General features: G+C 33.6%; 1 protein-coding gene across 3 annotated transcripts in view; it reads left to right on the top strand.

Moving 5' to 3' along the window:
- The window catches only part of LOC111051052 (bromodomain and WD repeat-containing protein 3), a 124,336-nt gene that overhangs the window by 15,987 nt on the left and 90,464 nt on the right, over window positions 1-17,885 (top strand). For all 3 annotated transcript variants that reach the window (XM_039432624.1, XM_039432623.1, XM_039432622.1), the window contains exons 6-11: window positions 4,890-4,985; window positions 7,387-7,547; window positions 8,497-8,673; window positions 9,193-9,347; window positions 10,612-10,929; window positions 11,698-11,896. In XM_039432624.1, coding sequence (XP_039288558.1) covers window positions 4,890-4,985; window positions 7,387-7,547; window positions 8,497-8,673; window positions 9,193-9,347; window positions 10,612-10,929; window positions 11,698-11,896 — 1,106 coding nt within the window. The remainder of the gene's footprint in view (window positions 1-4,889; window positions 4,986-7,386; window positions 7,548-8,496; window positions 8,674-9,192; window positions 9,348-10,611; window positions 10,930-11,697; window positions 11,897-17,885) is intronic.

Below are 17,885 nucleotides of genomic sequence, written 5' to 3'. Positions count from 1 at the left end.
AGCAGGTTGGGTGGAGAGTTGTTGTTGTACAAGAGTGTCAGAAAGTTGTTGTTTAACGCCTCCTCACAAAACTCTCCTGATGAGCTGCTGGTCTGCTGGCATCTGGTAGCTTTGTTTATCTGTAAAGCTGGGTTTACACGCTCAAGCCATTTGCACAAATTAGTGCAACCGAGCGAAATAAAATTCTTCTGTTCACACGCTCAGTTCAGTTTGTGCAATTTGGCTTGTGAATTTCACTGATACTAACCTAAAAACCAGCTAAACTGCTATCAGTAGCAGTTATCTGCTGATATAGATCAAATCAGTTTTGATCTATATCAGATTGTTATCCAGATCACTCATAGTATCCATATATCACTCCACAGTCTCCCTGTCAGCTTCTTTGTCAACTGATCACATTTTTTCTATTAGGGCATCATAAGCATGAGATTTAGCCTAGTGATCACTGAATTCTTTGGATTAAATTTGCCATAGACAAGGAAAAGATTTATAAACTTCTATTAAATCACTCAGGAAATCTTTTTAATTTGCCATATTTATTCATTATAATGATATACTAATATTATAGACACTATTAATAATTATGAAACACTTGAGAACTAAACACTAATATATTCAGCATGAAAACTTGAATAGGTAATAATTAATAAAAATTATGAGACAGACAAACTAGAGGTTCAGTTGTGGTTAGGATTCGCGTGCACATGCGCGAAAACGTACTTTTGGCCTGCCAGTTTGCGCAAATGGCTTGAGCAGTGTTTAAACGCTCATTCCAATACTCCAACCGCAAGCCGATTTTCTGTCAGAACAGAATTTGCTCAAGCCAGATTTTTTGGCTTGCGCAAGCCTCAAGCCACCATTCACACGCACAAATTCAACTGTCTTGTATGATTCTTTATTGATTCTTTATCATAAATGACAATGTATTGCCAGGTCTTGCAAGACCCATTGCATACTAGCACTACATTATAATGGAAACAAATGAACAATCAACATATTCAGAACAAAAAAATATATATATGTAGATGAGTGTATAACTTTTAGAAACAAAGAGTAGAACCTATTTGTTTACAGAATAGAAATGAGAATACACATGAAATTCTATCAATACTAAGTAAATAAAATAACTCACATTTTCTTAACAGATATACATACACACACACATGCGCGCACGTGTTCGTGCTCAAAGAAAACCCAACTCAAAAAAAAAAAATTGAAATAAAATACTGTAGAGAAAAAAAAAACTACTCGTTGCCCTCCAAAAGTAATTTGAAAAGACTCCTCTTGAAAATGCTTAGTGAAACAGAAAAAGTGACATGCTCAGGAATAGCATTCCAAAGTCTTGCAGCAGAGATCACAAACGAATAATTGTATCTTGCAGTGCAATGAATAGGAATCTGCAAGGTATACAAATGAGATCTCGTGTTGCGATCTGGATTGACATCAACAAGACGGATGAAATCATCTGCTAGATGAGTAGGGCCCTCCCTCATGACCAGAATTTTATATACTTGACAAAGAAGAAAATACTGTCTACGCTTATCCAATTTGAGCCAACCCAACTCCATGAAGAATGGAGTGATTCGTGAGAAAAGCCTAGCATCAAATATGAACCTGACTACATAGTTCAATGAGCATTGGAGCCGACCATTCAACTCATTTCTTATGTCGTTATAAGGGATGCAGCAATAATCAAAGAATGGCATTATCAAGGACATGACAAGGGTAGTGCGAACAGCTCTGGGCAGAAATCTTCTTATCCTTTTAAGTTGATGCATTCCTCCAAAAACCTTATTACAAACATGAGTTACTTGTTCTCACCAGCTCAATGAGCAATCAATTAATAACCCAAGTACTCTGACACTGGAACAGTAAGGAATATTAGTATCATTTATGGTCACTGGGGGTGCACTAGGGACGTCCAATTGGTTCAACAGCCCAGGATGTCCAATGACAATACTTCAGGTTTTTGAAGGGTTAAGCGTCAACCTATGAGCTGAAGTCCACTCAACAAGCAATGCTATACCATTGTTCAGTGATCAATGACATGTGTGAACTGCGATTTTTACTTTCCTTGCCCTATTACCATAGGTAAGGAAAGTATTGCTTTCCGAAAAAATTAAGGTACCCCAATTTCTAAATTTCTATACATTTCAAGGTCCCCTGAGTCCGAAAAAGTGGTTTTTGGGTATTGGTGTGTGTGTGTGTGTGTGTGTGTGTGTGTGTGTGTGTGTGTTGTGTGTGTGTGTGTGTGTGAGTGTGTGTGTGTGTGTGTGTGTGTGTATATGAGTGTATGTGTGTGTGTGTGTGTGTATGAGTGTATGTGTACACGATATCTCATCTCCCAGTTAACGGAATGACTTGAAATTTGGAACGTAAGGTCCTTACACTATAAGGATCCGACATGAACAATTTCGATCAAATGCAATCCAAGATGGTGGCTAAAATGGCGAAAATGTTGTCAAAAACAGGTCTTTTCGCGATTTTCTCGAAAACGGCTCCAACGATTTTGATCAAATTCATACCTGAAATAGTCATTGATAAGCTCTATCAACTGCAACAAGTCCTATATCTGTAAAAATTTCAGGAGCTTTGCCCCATCTATGCAAAGTTTGATTTTAAATTCTCAATTATCATCCTTCGTAGACAATTTAAACGAAAAAAAAAATCAGGTAGAGAAGATTGAGCATGAAAATCTCTGCAATTAATGTCCAATAACATTTCCACCTAAAATTGAAAATAAGCTTGAAATCCCAGAAAATGTGATTATTAGATTGCAAACTGTTGGCAACTGTTGGTTCTATTAAATCATTCACTAGGAAGAGATAGCAGACCTCGTGTGTTTCCAGCATTATTGACCTATCACCAGCTGTCTCATATCTTTAATAGTAGACTTGAGATGCGCGAGTACACTAGCGTCAGGTGATCGATTTTCATAACAGCAAGGAAAGTTGTGTGAGTGCGCCACACCAGATTTTAAAAATGTAAATAAATTATCAGGTCGTCAGCAAATAGATGATAAGAGGTATTGTTGAGAATCATTGGAGCATTATTAATATAAATTGAAAATAGAAGAGGACCTAACACCAAGCTTTGTGGGACTCCTTGATTGATAATACGCCAATGGCTCTTAACTGAACACTGATGGTCCCTCACTGTTGTGCACACTATATATACACTCCAGAGTGAGTGGGGAGTCTTCTGATTTATTTTTGAATTAATTCTATTTATTTTTATAAATTTATTATTTTTTAAAAATTTTTTTCTTATTTTTATTTCTATTTTTTCATGTTTATTCTTCAATTTCTTTTTTTTGAAGTTACAAAGTTTTGACCTTGACCTTGGCCTATACCTGACCTTGACCTTGACCTTGGACCCTATGGGAAGTCTGGGACTGGTGCGCCAGAACATATGGGAAGTCTGGGACAGGTGCGCCAGAACATATGGGAAGTCTGGGACAGTTGTGCCAAACTCCCCATTTTTATACTACTGCCAGAAGTTTTTCTCTTTTGAAAATTACCACCACTTCTTTTCTGTGACTATGACTGCTGTTAAACGAGTGCAATAGAATGCAGGCGTTGGAAAAATGGCGTCTTAGTGCAAAAGGCTTATGTAATGTAGACTGTTAGGCTTTCAACATTAGTATGCTAACTACGAATCTTATTCGAATGAAGTTCATGAAAGGTACCACAACCATTACATACTTCACTCGAACACACTCAATGAATCAATTTACAACTCTACATATATAATTATACAAAAACTTGAGGAACACTCCACTCGCTCAACCAACAGTGTAGCGCAGTACTACCAACCTCAAAAAGAACTGAGTTCCTCGATAGTTTAGAAGTTCTGCCCTCAAAGTCAAAGCAAAGTCATTTAAAAAAAAAAATCAAAATAGTTTGATAATTAGAATTTTCTAGCTCTATAGATAGATATATGAGCTCTGTGAACCTTGCCACCCCCCCCCCCAATCCACTTGTGTTTGTCTTATGATAGGCAATAATAGGTTAAAAAAAGACTATACGCTCATATTGAAACAAGCCTACTTCAATAGAATTAGGTAACCAAAAATGATCACGTATGACTGCTCCATATATATGTAATTTAAACGAATTCCAATAAACATTTAGATTATTTAAGATTTCTTTATTGCAGAAAACATTTGTACAAATGCATAGAATCGTCATAAATCAAGCATGATAAATACAAAGTATTTAGATTCAAATAAATAAAAATACAAACACATGCATATAAACAGCAAACAATATACCCTTAAATATTAGAAACTCCTCTTTACTATATGGACATATTTCTATTGAAACCTTTTTTATGGCTCTCTTAAAATTACTCACTTCTAACTCCTTAAAATGTACAGGAAGCTTATTATAAGCTCTTATACCAAACTTCTTAAAGCAGATCAATGTATTTGCATAATTTCACTGGTTTAGTCTTAAGCTGCGTACAGATATACGCGCCTCCAACCCGCTCCGCCCTCGTTCCGCCATCGCACCGCAATCGCTCCGCCCCCGCTCTGCATTCGAACCGATCATGAACGTTACGGGAGATGTTAGCTCTTCTCGCGTTCCACTCTTGCTCCCCGGTCGATCATCAATCGCTTTGCTCGAGTGACGTTCGGTTGCGGAGCAGAGCAAAAGTCTGTACTTAAGAAATTCAGAATTTCTAGTGTAATGGTTGTGAACGTTGCTACGTCAAATCCAAATATTATATATATATATATATATATATATTATATATATATATATATATAATGATAATATAAATATGTATGACTATTTTCAATGCAATAAATAACAGATGGTGATTATAGTCAACCTATTTTTATTATGCCAATTTTTGAAAAAATATATAATTTGCCCACTTAACAGGATCCCTGCCAACTTGGAGGACGCTGGTTGAGTGTTCCATCAGAAGACACCAAAGTCCTTTGCCGAGATCTATCACTTGTAGGAACCATCACATAGGTAATTCATTGTTTACTCACTCCTCAATGCTAATTTTATTTTATACTACTTTTCTATCTTCATAGTTGATTGTATTTTATGCTTGCTCCATTTTCATAAGCTTCCCATATGTTAAGCTCTATCCGTATTTCAAGTTAACTCTATTTTATCTTGTTTATAATAATTTACTAAATGCTTCTCAGCTATGTACCTACTCTTCCCTAGCGTTTGAAAAGTGCAGGTTTAAGATTGCACTATGCTCTACCAACGCATTTGAAGGAAATAAACGGTGAGAATTTTATTGAAAAATTAGCTATTAAATATCTCTGCATATTAAACTGCGGAATTTACTGATCGTTGTGAGCAGCTGACTGATTAGTGGATAATTATGGTATTTCTATATAGACTTGAATTTTCAACGAATCTGCAAACCCGTTTTATAGGCGGTCAATTGATGATTTAATAATAATAGTAATCACTGCCTAAACTTTACTCAATTCATATTTTCTTGTTTATCGAAATTCCTAATGTGTTATTTACCTACTGTAAAAATGTTACTATTTTCCGTGAAGTTCACTCTACACTTTTATTGTACCCTATGTAACAATGTCAGAGATTGTTCATTGTAATATTAGGGCTGATTTCAATTTCAATTTATTCACAACACTCAAAAATACAATGAGTAAAAGCAATATACAACAAAACAATTACAATAACAGTAACAATGATATTAACACATTAAAAGACAATATTGCTAAAATGATGTGTGCTGGAAGAAAGAGGGGGAAAAATACCTTGCCAACTATGGTTTTCCATGTAATAGGCAGGTAAGGTATAACTGAAAGGGAAGGGTGTGTGATAGGGAAGTGGAAGAAGGTAGGTAGATAGGCATGGCTGAGGGAAGGGAAGATTCATATTATAAAGCAATCGAAACGATTGGACCAATCGAGACGTTAGCATTGATTGTACACGAAAACGTACTGTGAAACCCAACCAAATAGTGGTGAAAAAGTAGTGATAGTAACACAAAAATGTATATATTGGTAGGGAAACATATTGAAACATAACTTGAATACTGTGAAAGCACAAATAGAAATAAGACTAGCTGTTAGCCCAGTCCATACTATCGCCCAGTCGCTGGCTAAGTGAGCTTGACCACGTAGTCTTGCCATCCACACTGCAATGTGACCATTTGTGGTCACAATGGCCCATATGAATAAAACCAGAGCAAATGCTCATGAGCAAGAGCATGGAGCATAAGGTTTTGCTCATGAGCAAAAGGTAGAAGCAAAAGCATTTGCTCATTTTTATATGAATAAGCTTTATCTTATACTCTTACCTTATGCTCCTGAACTTTGGAGCATATGCTCACGTATTTTAGAGATTTTTCATCAGCTGATTCGCTTTTGTAGACTTAGTTTGTTTTTATAGCTCACGGAAGCGCTAAATATGCAAATAGGGAGCACCGCTTGTGTTTGCGTCGTCTGCTCTGTTTTCTATTTATGAATAGAGTTTTAGGTTAGTTGAGTTTAGAATTTTGAAATAATAGCGTGAAAAAATGTAATCTCTATAATAATCTTCAGCATATTCTTATAATATCAATAGCCTTCTTATAATCGTCCACACTCTCATCTTCTTAAATACCTACCTCCTATTTTGTGATGACTATCTTTTGTATTAATTTATTCTTTTGTAGAGATAATGATGATATATATCATGGTTGAATCTAATAAGAGTTTTATAGTTCTCAACTATTGGTTGTGATCGTATCTGGTATAGTTTCCTCTTCCTCATACGGATTAGTTGAGCCATTTTACTATGAGCAAAAGGTGATAAGCTGCTCTAGACTAGACTCACCTTTTTTGAAGCATTTGCTTCAAAAGTTGAGCAAATGCTCTAGTTTATTCATACAATTTTAAGCAAAAGCTTTTACTTTTGAACAAATGCTCAAACTTTTTTTTGATGAGCATGAGCAAAAGGGTTTGCTCACGTTTATTCATAGAAAATGAAGCAAATTCTCCATATTTTAGAAGTATAAGCAAATGCTCAACTTTATTCATATGGCCCATTGACTCGGCTGGTCACTCACCTTCATTTGGCTTGCTTTAGCTCGACAAAAATTAGAACGATGGCAAGCGAAGGCCAATGAAGGCGAGCTCATCGAAACGATAACCAACAATAACACAAAGTTTGCGTTCATGTGCGTATAAAAGTGATGACTCATATCCACTATTAATTACTGGACTCGTCAATTGCAGTTAACACTGCTCTCATTGACATTGACATACTGTGATCACTCAATTCAGTTTCATTATCTACTCTCTGATTAATGTTAATCGGTCTCGTTGTTCCACTTTCTCACGCACATTTTTGTTTACCAGGTCTAGAACTGACTAGTCACTGTATTTTGCTTGAATTTCAGTGAATGTGCTGCATGGCAGGGAGCTCTCCGGGCCTTTTTCTCGGAGTCAAGCCTTTCCACCGACTCTGTATTCTCGAATGCAGTTGCTTTGTCGCAACCTAGGCCATCTATCATGTGTTTATTGTGTTCTCTTCGATGGTTCTGGAAATTATGTTATCACTGTGAGTAATAATAATGATGATCATTGATAAATTTAATTCCAAATTCTAGCCCTTGATTGGCGACTATTGTGAAAAATGTAGTCTATTCTTTTCACTCACTGACTGGTGTAACATATGTTTACGAATTGTTTGGGATAATTTTGCCACAAGATGTCAAGTGATGTGGAAGCATGCTTCAGTCAGTGAGTAAATATTCTACTCGATTAAAGTCAGTTGATAATTCATCAAGAAAAAAAAACAATAGAATTTTCTTCTGAACGTTCAGTCTCAAAAATGGATTGGCCTAGTAAAGAGGACGTACGGTTATCTATCCTATTGGTTAGTGCAAATCAAATTGTGAAAGAAACAAAGCACCCTATTCTCGTGACTGAACCATCTATATTTAGTTGGTAAAACATCCTCTAATTGATGAAAAACTTGCCCAATCAATAAATATATTATTATAATATTCACATTATTATGCTGCAAAATTATCAATTAATATCATTAAAACAGAATTTTGATAAAAATTCAATTTATTAAGCCTATATTAAAAACCTACTTTGAATGAAGAGTTGTTCAATTTATATATCAAGTACAACTTGTGAGTATTTTTTAAAACTATTGCATATTGGAAATTTAATATTTTCATAGATGGAAAATACGTAGCTATTTTATGATGACATTCTTCATTATCATAATTATTTTACCATTGCTTTCGATGTATTACTAGAAACTTCAAATGAAAGTATAATTGAATAAATTATTATTAATTCACATCAAAGCTCATTGATTACTTTGTACTTGACTAGATTTCAATTGCAAGTTTGCTATGTTATTGCTACAAACATTGGAAGTAATTTATATTAATTTTGGGATGTCTACTTCTATGTTTATTTTGTATATTTTTTGTCAGAATCCTCAATTTTCTTTCTAAAATTAGTAGAATTAATAACATGAATTATCACAGGGAGCCGATGACATGTTAGTGAAGGTTTGGAGTGCCGTTGATGGGAGATTATTGGCAACGCTGCGCGGTGTGCTCTCCGAAGTAACCGATATAGCAATCAATGTCGACAACACATTGCTAGCAGCTGGCAATGTTGACCGCGTCATCAGAGTTTGGTGTCTTCAAACTGGTTATCCGGTTCGTATAGTAGTTGATTCTATTCATATAACTTGATATTTCTTTATTTTTCGGTTTAACTATTGTTTCTATTCACCTGTAGAATAGTAAATATTTAATTGGTAGTCTCTTCCTTCTTTTAAAAGCTAATGTGACTAGACAAATGAATAGCCTTCTAAGAACAGGATTATAAAAATATTTCAATAATGAGATACGGGAAAATCCCAAATCAGAAAAGCCTCCATAATTAAATGGCAGTGATAAATGATAGAATAATTTGAAAAAAAATGTAATGAAAGATAAAACATCTACAATTCTGGAAATTAAAAAGTTGCAAAAGTTTCATATAAGACACTATTTGAAACATAAAATACATCAATGAATCAAAAAGTATAGAAATATAAATTTACAATCAAATAATGCTATTTGGAAAACAAGATTAAACGATATTACTCTCAACGAAGAAGTATTATGAGCTTCTCTGGCTATTGTTGACCTGTTAACTTTGTATTAGTCATAAACATTGATGTTGTTTTGCAGGTGGCTACACTGGTCGCCCATTCTGGTATGATAACAGGAGTCAACTTTTGCCCTACGGATGTCAATGGCATTCATTATCTCGCTTCAACCAGCACTGATGGCTCTGTCGCGTTTTGGAGTTATACGGTGTCACCAAACCAAACTGTCAATTTTCAGTAAGTACATTGTTGACTTGAATTATTCAATTTCAATGGCTTTTTATTGTTCATTATTAAGATTCAGTTTTTAAGATTACACATAAGTTGCTAGTGAATATCTGGTCTTTTAATAGTGCAAAATTGAAAAAGTACATTATTTGTAATTTAGTTGTTAGTTTATATCTAGCGTTTTAATAGTGCAAAATGTCTTCCTTTCAATCCGTCCATAATAATTATTCTCATTTCAAAATACTCCTCCAGCTTTTCTCACCTTACGCTATATTTTTTTTATCTGACACCTTATTGTCATTTTAGAAACTTTAATTATTTTTGTAGAAACAAAAACAAAAAAAAAATAAATAATATAAATATTCATACAAATAAAACATAATTGAACATAGTTAACATTTGATAATATTTTATAACTATTATCTTTTATCTCTCACAAAACTAAATAAAATCCAAAAGAACAATATTATATACAATACATTATTTATTTATCCATTTATTTATTACATTGCGTACAATTATTCAACTTGAATAAAGGCACAAACGACTCATGCTCTAAAGTTTCAGCAAAATGTCAAACAAACCATATCATATAAGATTTGTGAGAAATTTGATACTATCGAAGGAATCATGTGGTGGTTACCATATTTACAACTGAAAATATTAATCTAGGGAAAAATATAAAAAATAAATGAATAAAAACCTCAGATCTATATTCGAATTGAAGGTCATATAAATATGATAAACTAGCAGGTAACCCGTGCTTTGCACTGGGGAAAATTTGGTGTTGTAATATGCAATCTCCTTACGTCCAGGAAACATGAAAAAGAATAATACTTATTATTTTGTTCAAAATTACGTGGATAATTCTTATAAGAGTTGAAAATGAGTTTGAGAAGTAAGGTCTTGAATACCAAACCTTTGATTTATGATCCGCGCGAGCTACGGAGTCACTTGGAGTAAGGCCTATTTAGTTAGGCTTTTATAGTTACGTAAACTTTGAATATCAATTCGATTTTTTTTCTAATTAATCAATTAGAAATAATTGATTAATATCAATAAAAATAAGCTCATGTCCATCCTCGGTAAATTAAGAATGTTTACACAAGATTTGAAATTGATTAGTTCAGTAGTTCAGACGTGATGATGCGTCATTCGTGTTTTTCCTATCCCGTACTTGTGTAAGACGATTCTCTCCTTCATCATAGATAAAAGTTGATAATCAATATGGATAAGAATATACATTAAAATAAAGTGGGTTTGTGAATTGTAGAACGCGAGCGCTGCAGTACAACGAGAGACTGCGGCCGGGGCAGGCGCAGATGATCTGCGCATCGTTCTCGCCGGGAGGCATGTTCCTGGCGGCAGGCAGCGCCGACCACCATGTCAGAGTGTACAAGATGGCGGGCGAAGCGGGGCCGCATCGCATCCTCGAGACTGAGCCACACGCTGACCGAGTCGACTCGATCCAGTGGGCGCACTCTGGCCTCAGATTTATTTCGGGCAGCAAGGACGGCACCGCCATCATCTGGCGTTTCGCTCATCAGCGATGGAAGACCCAAGTGCTCAGTATGGCAACAACGCTGTCTGGGTAAATCCAATGCTAATTTTTCGATTATAGTAGCTGAAATATGAATCGAAACATACCTTTAGCTGTAGTTACTCCCATCCCTCATCATCATCATCATCGTTAAAACCCTACTTTTAGCTATTCCATCATTATAACTTGTTACTTCTTATTCAATATAGCTCACTGCTTGTGTTCAAACATTTATTCGCCGGCTGCTTTATACTTCATCCACTTCATACTCAAACTACTCTCTTCCTTCGACTCATTATTGTATCTCACTTGAATGGTTTGTTTGTATTGACCTAAGACTTATGTTTGAGTTGTCTATAGGATATTGTTTGTTTTTCATTTCGATAAATGAAAAGATTTGAAGTTTACCAATCAAGTATTTTAATAGGGCTACTTGAAGTAATAATTTTAATAATATCGAGTAACCTGGCTGGCTCAGTTCTGGTGTCAGAGTCTATTATTGAATTCAGATACTGTTGTTGGTGAGATGTAGTGATATTTATTTAATTTTCACACTGACAATGACACCATAGGTGATGAAACATGTATTTAATTTTCAATAAATTTGTGATATTTCTAGACAACATTCCAGTGTTTCATTATTATTATTATTATAGAGCTGAATCTTATTATTTTGTGTGTTTATAATAGTTGTGTATTATTTTATAGTTAATATTTTTATTTATTGTTGTTAATATCTGTTTTGTCATGAAATATTGAAATATGTGGCGATTGTACTTTGAAGTGATGGCGGAAATAGGCTAATTGATGTGGTTGCAGGAAATGCAGCGAGCCGGACATGAAGCAGAAGCTGAAGGTGACGATGGTGTGCTGGAATGCGAACGACAGCTGTGTTGTGACGGCTAGCAATGACTTCGCCATCAGAGTGTGGGACAGTGAGACGGCCAAACTCTGCCAGCTGCTCAAAGGTCACAACCAGGAAGTGTTCGTGCTCGAAAGCCATCCCTACGATTCCGATGTCAGTCTATTCACAACCATCTACGGTTTTTATACTTCTGTTTACACTTTGGTTTCTGTCTTCAGTTTTCACTGTATATGATTAACCCTTAAGGTGCATTTTCGTTTGTGCGTAAACTTCCGCAATCGACGACGACAAGCATTGTTGACATTCATATTTTCCAAATTTCAAGTGTGCTAAAACAGCTGATCAAATAACTTTTCATGATTTGTGTTTATTATTCAAGAATCGAAATATTTTTAATAATACCAATATATTGCCATTTAAAAGTATAAACTCAACCTCCCTCATTAAAAGATAATTGAACATGATATTCTAGATTATTTAGACAAATTGAAATCCACCCAATCTGAGATCCTCACTCTGTCGTGGTCGACGACGGCATTCACGCACAAACGAAAACACAAGAATTTCACAGCAGCTTCTAACATGAAATAAACAACCAATAACAATAAATTAAACCATTAGAAAATTACAAATTATAATGATAAAAAATTATTTTAGCTCTAATAGAGTAGTGAAGAAAAAATTAACAACAAAAAATCGAGGATAAAAATTTTTGTTCGAAGCCTTTTGCAGTGATGACAACAAGGATTGACATGTGTGACACACAATGTTTATCATGCTTGTACTACCGTGAGTGACCAGCCTTAAGTATGATTTCAACTACCCCTATTAGCCTAATACAGGATGTTTCAGATGTAGTGTCGAACATTGTAGGGTATTGTTCCTGGATGATAGGAGACTACAAATGTATTTGAAGTGACCAAAACTCAGCGGTTATCCTTATAGCTTGTAATATTACATTTTTTCTCGATTAAACTCGAATCTTCAATTCGAGATCTATAAAACTTGATACTAAATATCAGAGTAATCGATATGCGGACAACTTTTTAACTGAGAATTTATCGTAAATAATTGTGTTGCACATTCCATGGTATCACCGAAACTGAGTAACAGAATTAACAGATAAATAGATCATTATAAATATAGAGGATATATATAAATTTAAAATAACAGTTTCGAAATAAAGTTTTATTGAGAACAAATGTAAAATGTAAATTCTAAACTTGTAATTTATAATTTTTTTGGAATTTAATATCGGTGACGTGTTCATGACGTTAACACTGATTTTGAGGTGGGGCTTTGCTTTGTACTTGTTAGGCTCTCTCTAAAAAATGGTGGCTGGCTATGTGTTCTGGTTTTGTGTTCTCTGAATATTTTTCTGTTTAAGTGAATTTTTAATGTTTTAAATTGAGTTTTGAACAGTTTTATGGTGTTCTAATTTTGTCTAAAATTGTTTTGTGTGTTTACAAGCCTTTAGCCATTGTTTTTCAACTATATAAATGGATAAGTATTTAGCCTGTAATGATGTTAGATGCTTAAGTGTGTAAGGTATTATTTTTGTGGATTTGCGTTGTATATTGCCAAAATTCTTCTGAAGATTATAAGTTGGTTTGCTCTGAAAACTGGATTTCTCATTCATAGGCGATAGATCCATTCATAGTTTATCAAGAATCTACCATTTTGGAGCCAATAATTTTCTGTAGGTTAATAGGTGTGAAATGCTATCCAACCTATTTAGGAGAAATTGGTAGCACGGCAAATGGTACGCCCTGGTGTGGGACTCAAACTACAAAATATATCCCTGGTTATGAAAAATTATTAGTAGGCTGATGTCTTGATAGGTTATGAATGGTATGCTGCTGAATGGGAGGTCAGTTCTGGAGTGGTCAAGTTTCAATGAATAGATATCAGTGCATATTACAAAATGGCAAACATTAAAAATGATCTGAATCTTATAGCGTTCTTAACACAAAAGTTTGATGAGCAAAATGCTAGGTTTGATGAGCTAAATGCTAGGTTTGATAAGCAAAATGCTAAGATTGATAATTTGAAACAAGATCAATGTGCTAGGTTTGATGATATGAAGCAAGAATCTGCTAGCATAAGACTAGAGCAGGTTAGTATAAACCTTCTATTAAAAGATACACATGAAACATTGATAGATAATCATGAAGATGAAAGCAAATTGAAGCAGGATGATAGTAGTGTTAAGATACAAGATCAATTATTTCAAGTTTCAGATAATGTAGGCCTAGTTACTGTTATTGAAAAAGTAAATCCTAGTGAGATAGTAGAATTGAGTAATGTAGTAGGTAGGGAGTTGTCTTTATTGAAAATCAACAGTAAAGAAAGTAGTATTGCCAAATTGAAAGTTAGGAAAACAGTAAATAAAGTGAATGTTTACATGAGACAGGTTTCTGTAGAGGTTAGGAACAATGTAAACAAAATAAATCTTGCTTTGTATCAAGTTGATGAATTCAACTTTCAACTAAAAATTGAAAAAGTGTATGCAAAGCATTATCTAGTGAACATGACTGACTTTTGTAAGCAAAATGGCTTTGTTGAAACAAATGAACCCATGAATAAAATCATGTTCTTGAAGAAAACAAAGCACAAAGTCACCATTGATGTGTTAGTATTCAAAGGTTGTTTCAAGTTGCTTACTTACAAGATGATGACTGTGAATCACATGATGAAAGGGTATTCCCCGGCACTATGTTATGATTAGGAATCCTGTGTTATGCCGGGATTCAGAATAGCATAATCGCTACACAGTGTATGGTAAGAGTCCATAATTGTGTCTTTTTTCTTTCCTGTAGCCTATTTTTCTTGGCCCTTAATCGTTTCAAATTTCGATTTTTTCCTGTCTTTGTGTAATGTTCAGTAAATTTCTTCTATGATGCATATCTTAACCAATCTTGTCCATAGTCATTTAAATTTGTATTTTTTTCTGAAATAATTTTGGAAGTTAAAATAGTAGCTTATTTTCCTAATCTTTAAATTGTTGATAAAACTTAACTTTTCTAAAATCTATCTATTGTAGTGTAAATAATTGTTTGCTTGCGGTATATTTTTTCATCATGTATTACATATTTTAATTATGTCTATTTTTTGTCAGGTATCATATTAGGTAACTAGGTTTTTCAGAGCAAATTATGTCCCATTTTCTCATTTTCAGTATATTTTTATTAAATATACTTCCTTATGAAAGTTTAGTACTGACATGTAGGATAGGCTCTAATTAATCTTTCTTTTCCTTGTATTATTTAGGAAATTTATTTACTCAATTTTTCTTTTTCTCTTATTTGTATTTTTTAGGGAACTTATTTACCCATTATCCATCTTGTTCATCTTTGTATTGTAATCTTGAAATGGTTTGTACTTATTATACAGTCTTCAAATTCAGAAATTATTTAAAAAATAAATGGTTCAATTTAGAACATGCTGAAATCTAATCTTATGTATAAAATCTTTTGTTATAATAATAAAACTTTAAAATTTGAAAGTATTAATGAATTGTGTCACCATATATATGAGATGTTCAATATAAATGAAAGTTAACTTGAATAATGTTTTCATTAAATAAAAACGTCTTGTCATATTATTAATTGGAATGAGTTAAAGGTTAAAAAAATTTCTCTAAATTTTTTGTAATTGATGACTTTTTCTAAATTTTAAAAACTGTTTGTTCTATAAATTTTGATATGATTGATTATCGTTTGAAATGGATGCTGGAGTGTATGTAGAATTTTTAGTGGGGATGGTTGATCAGAATTTTGCTGGTATGTGATTGTTTTTTGAGATGGAAACCCATTATTGCCTAAAGAAGGAATAACAGAGGTTATGACTTGGAGAGGCAGTAATGAGATAATATTTTTTGTGTTGATTACTTATGTTGATTGCCTTAGATGCAAAATAATGATTAATAATGTTGATTGCCATAGATGCAGATGATTACTTATGAATATTGATTGCCTTTGAAGCAAAATATTATTGATGTTTTGAATGATTTCTTGTTTAATGATTGATAGTAAAGTTTTGTCATGAAATGTAGTTTGTGTTTAGAACATTGAAAAGTCGAAATAAACTATAGTATCCAACAAACGATGATTAATAATATTGAATAATTTGCTTTTCATAAAATATTTGAACAGTGAATAAATGGAAATGAAATTATTTTTTTATTAAAATTTTGTAATTGATGTCTCCAAATTTCACAATTTATGTATTGCTGACTGTATAATAAGATGTTAACAAATTTTATTTTTATATTGATTATATACTTGTAAATAATTTTCATGTGTATTAGATTGTATTGGTAGCCTAATCAAAATTTTCTTTTTAGTTTATAAGCTTTTTAAAATAACAGGTACAGCGTGGACATTTACATCGAAATAATTATCACGTGAATCTCAAAATCAGCAACAAGTGAACGCCATGAAGAGTGTTAAGAACATTTGGGTGATTTTTGAACTAGTGTGACTCATTAATTGACTATCAACGCCAATATCTACACCAATAACTACGCCAATATCTACACCAATAACTACGCCAATATCTACACCAATAACTACGCCAATATCTACGCCAATATCCACGCCAATATCTACACCAATAACTACGCCAATATCTACACCAATGTCAACGCCAATAACTACACCGATGTCTACGCCAATGCCTGTGCCAATGTCGATGCCAATGCCAACGCCAATATCTATGCCAATATCTACACCAATAACTACGCTGATGCCTATGCCAATATCAACGCCAATATCTGCTCTGATGTTTACACCAATGACAACGCCAATATCTACGTTGATGTCTACGCCGATGCCTGTGCCGAGGCCAATGCCAATATCTACATTGATGTCTACGCCGATGCCTGCGCCGATGCCAATGCCTGTGCCAATGTTGATGCCAATGCCTACGACAATGCCAACGCCAATGCCGACACCAATGCCACATTACCTGGAGGTAATGTGCCAACACCAATACCACATTACCTGGAGGTAATTGCCATCCATGTTCACATTCACAACTTTGAATTCAGAATAACAGTTACAGTATCATGAAAGAATTGATTCAAAAAATCCTCTCCTAAATTATTCCTGTATGCAGAACTCTAAACCTTGAAAGCTGAAAATATCAAAAAACCAAACCTTACCTAAATTAATCCTCACCTAAGTTAATCCTGTATGCAGCATCTATCTCTTTTCCAAAAAACAAATTACATTGTCATTTCAAACCTGAAATGTACATTGTATAATTATATGATACAAAATTTACGTGACTCTGTATCGAGTTTGGTATGCAGCCGTCTACTACAAGCATGAGGCAAAGCTAACTGAGATGTCACCTGTATTGAGTTTGGTATGCAGCCGTATTCTTTATATTTATTAAACTTTCCGTTGAGATATTTTCCTTCAAATTATAAAGCTAAATCAAAAGTAATTTTGATATTCTATACTTTGAAATATTGTTTGGAAACATATAACAAATGATATTGATGAATTTTTATAATAATTTTCAATATTATAGGATGACATGTAATGTTTTTATAGAAAAAATTGTTACTGTTCTCGAATTTAATTTCAACAATTTCCATTTGTTTCAATGTAATTTTTTCTTTAAATTTTCAAACAGTAAAATTTTTTATGTCAAGAGGGGGGTATTTGTAATATTACATTTTTTCTCGATTAAAATCGAATCTTCAATTCGAGATCTATAAAACTTGATAGTAAATATCAGAGTAATCGATATGCGGACAACTTTTTAACTGAGAATTTATCGTAAATAATTGTGTTGCACATTCCATGGTATCACTGAAACTGAGTAACAGAATTAACAGATAAATAGATCATTATAAATATAGAGGATATATATAAATTTGAAATAACAGTTTCGAAATAAAGTTTTATTGAGAACAAATATAAAATATAAATTCTAAACTTGTTATTTATAATTTTTTTGGAATTTAATATCGGTGACGTGTTCATGACGTTAACACTGGTTTTGAGGTGGGGCTTTGCTTTGTACTTGTTAGGCTCTCTCTAAAAAATGGTGGCTGGCTATGTGCTCTGGTTTGTGTTCTCTGAATATTTTTCTGTTTAAGTGAATTTTTAATGTTTTAAATTGAGTTTTG

The sequence above is a fragment of the Nilaparvata lugens genome, chromosome 7 (assembly GCF_014356525.2).
Source record: "Nilaparvata lugens isolate BPH chromosome 7, ASM1435652v1, whole genome shotgun sequence".
NCBI classification, from domain to species: Eukaryota; Metazoa; Arthropoda; class Insecta; order Hemiptera; family Delphacidae; genus Nilaparvata; species Nilaparvata lugens.
This window is presented reverse-complemented; position numbering and strand designations above follow the sequence as displayed.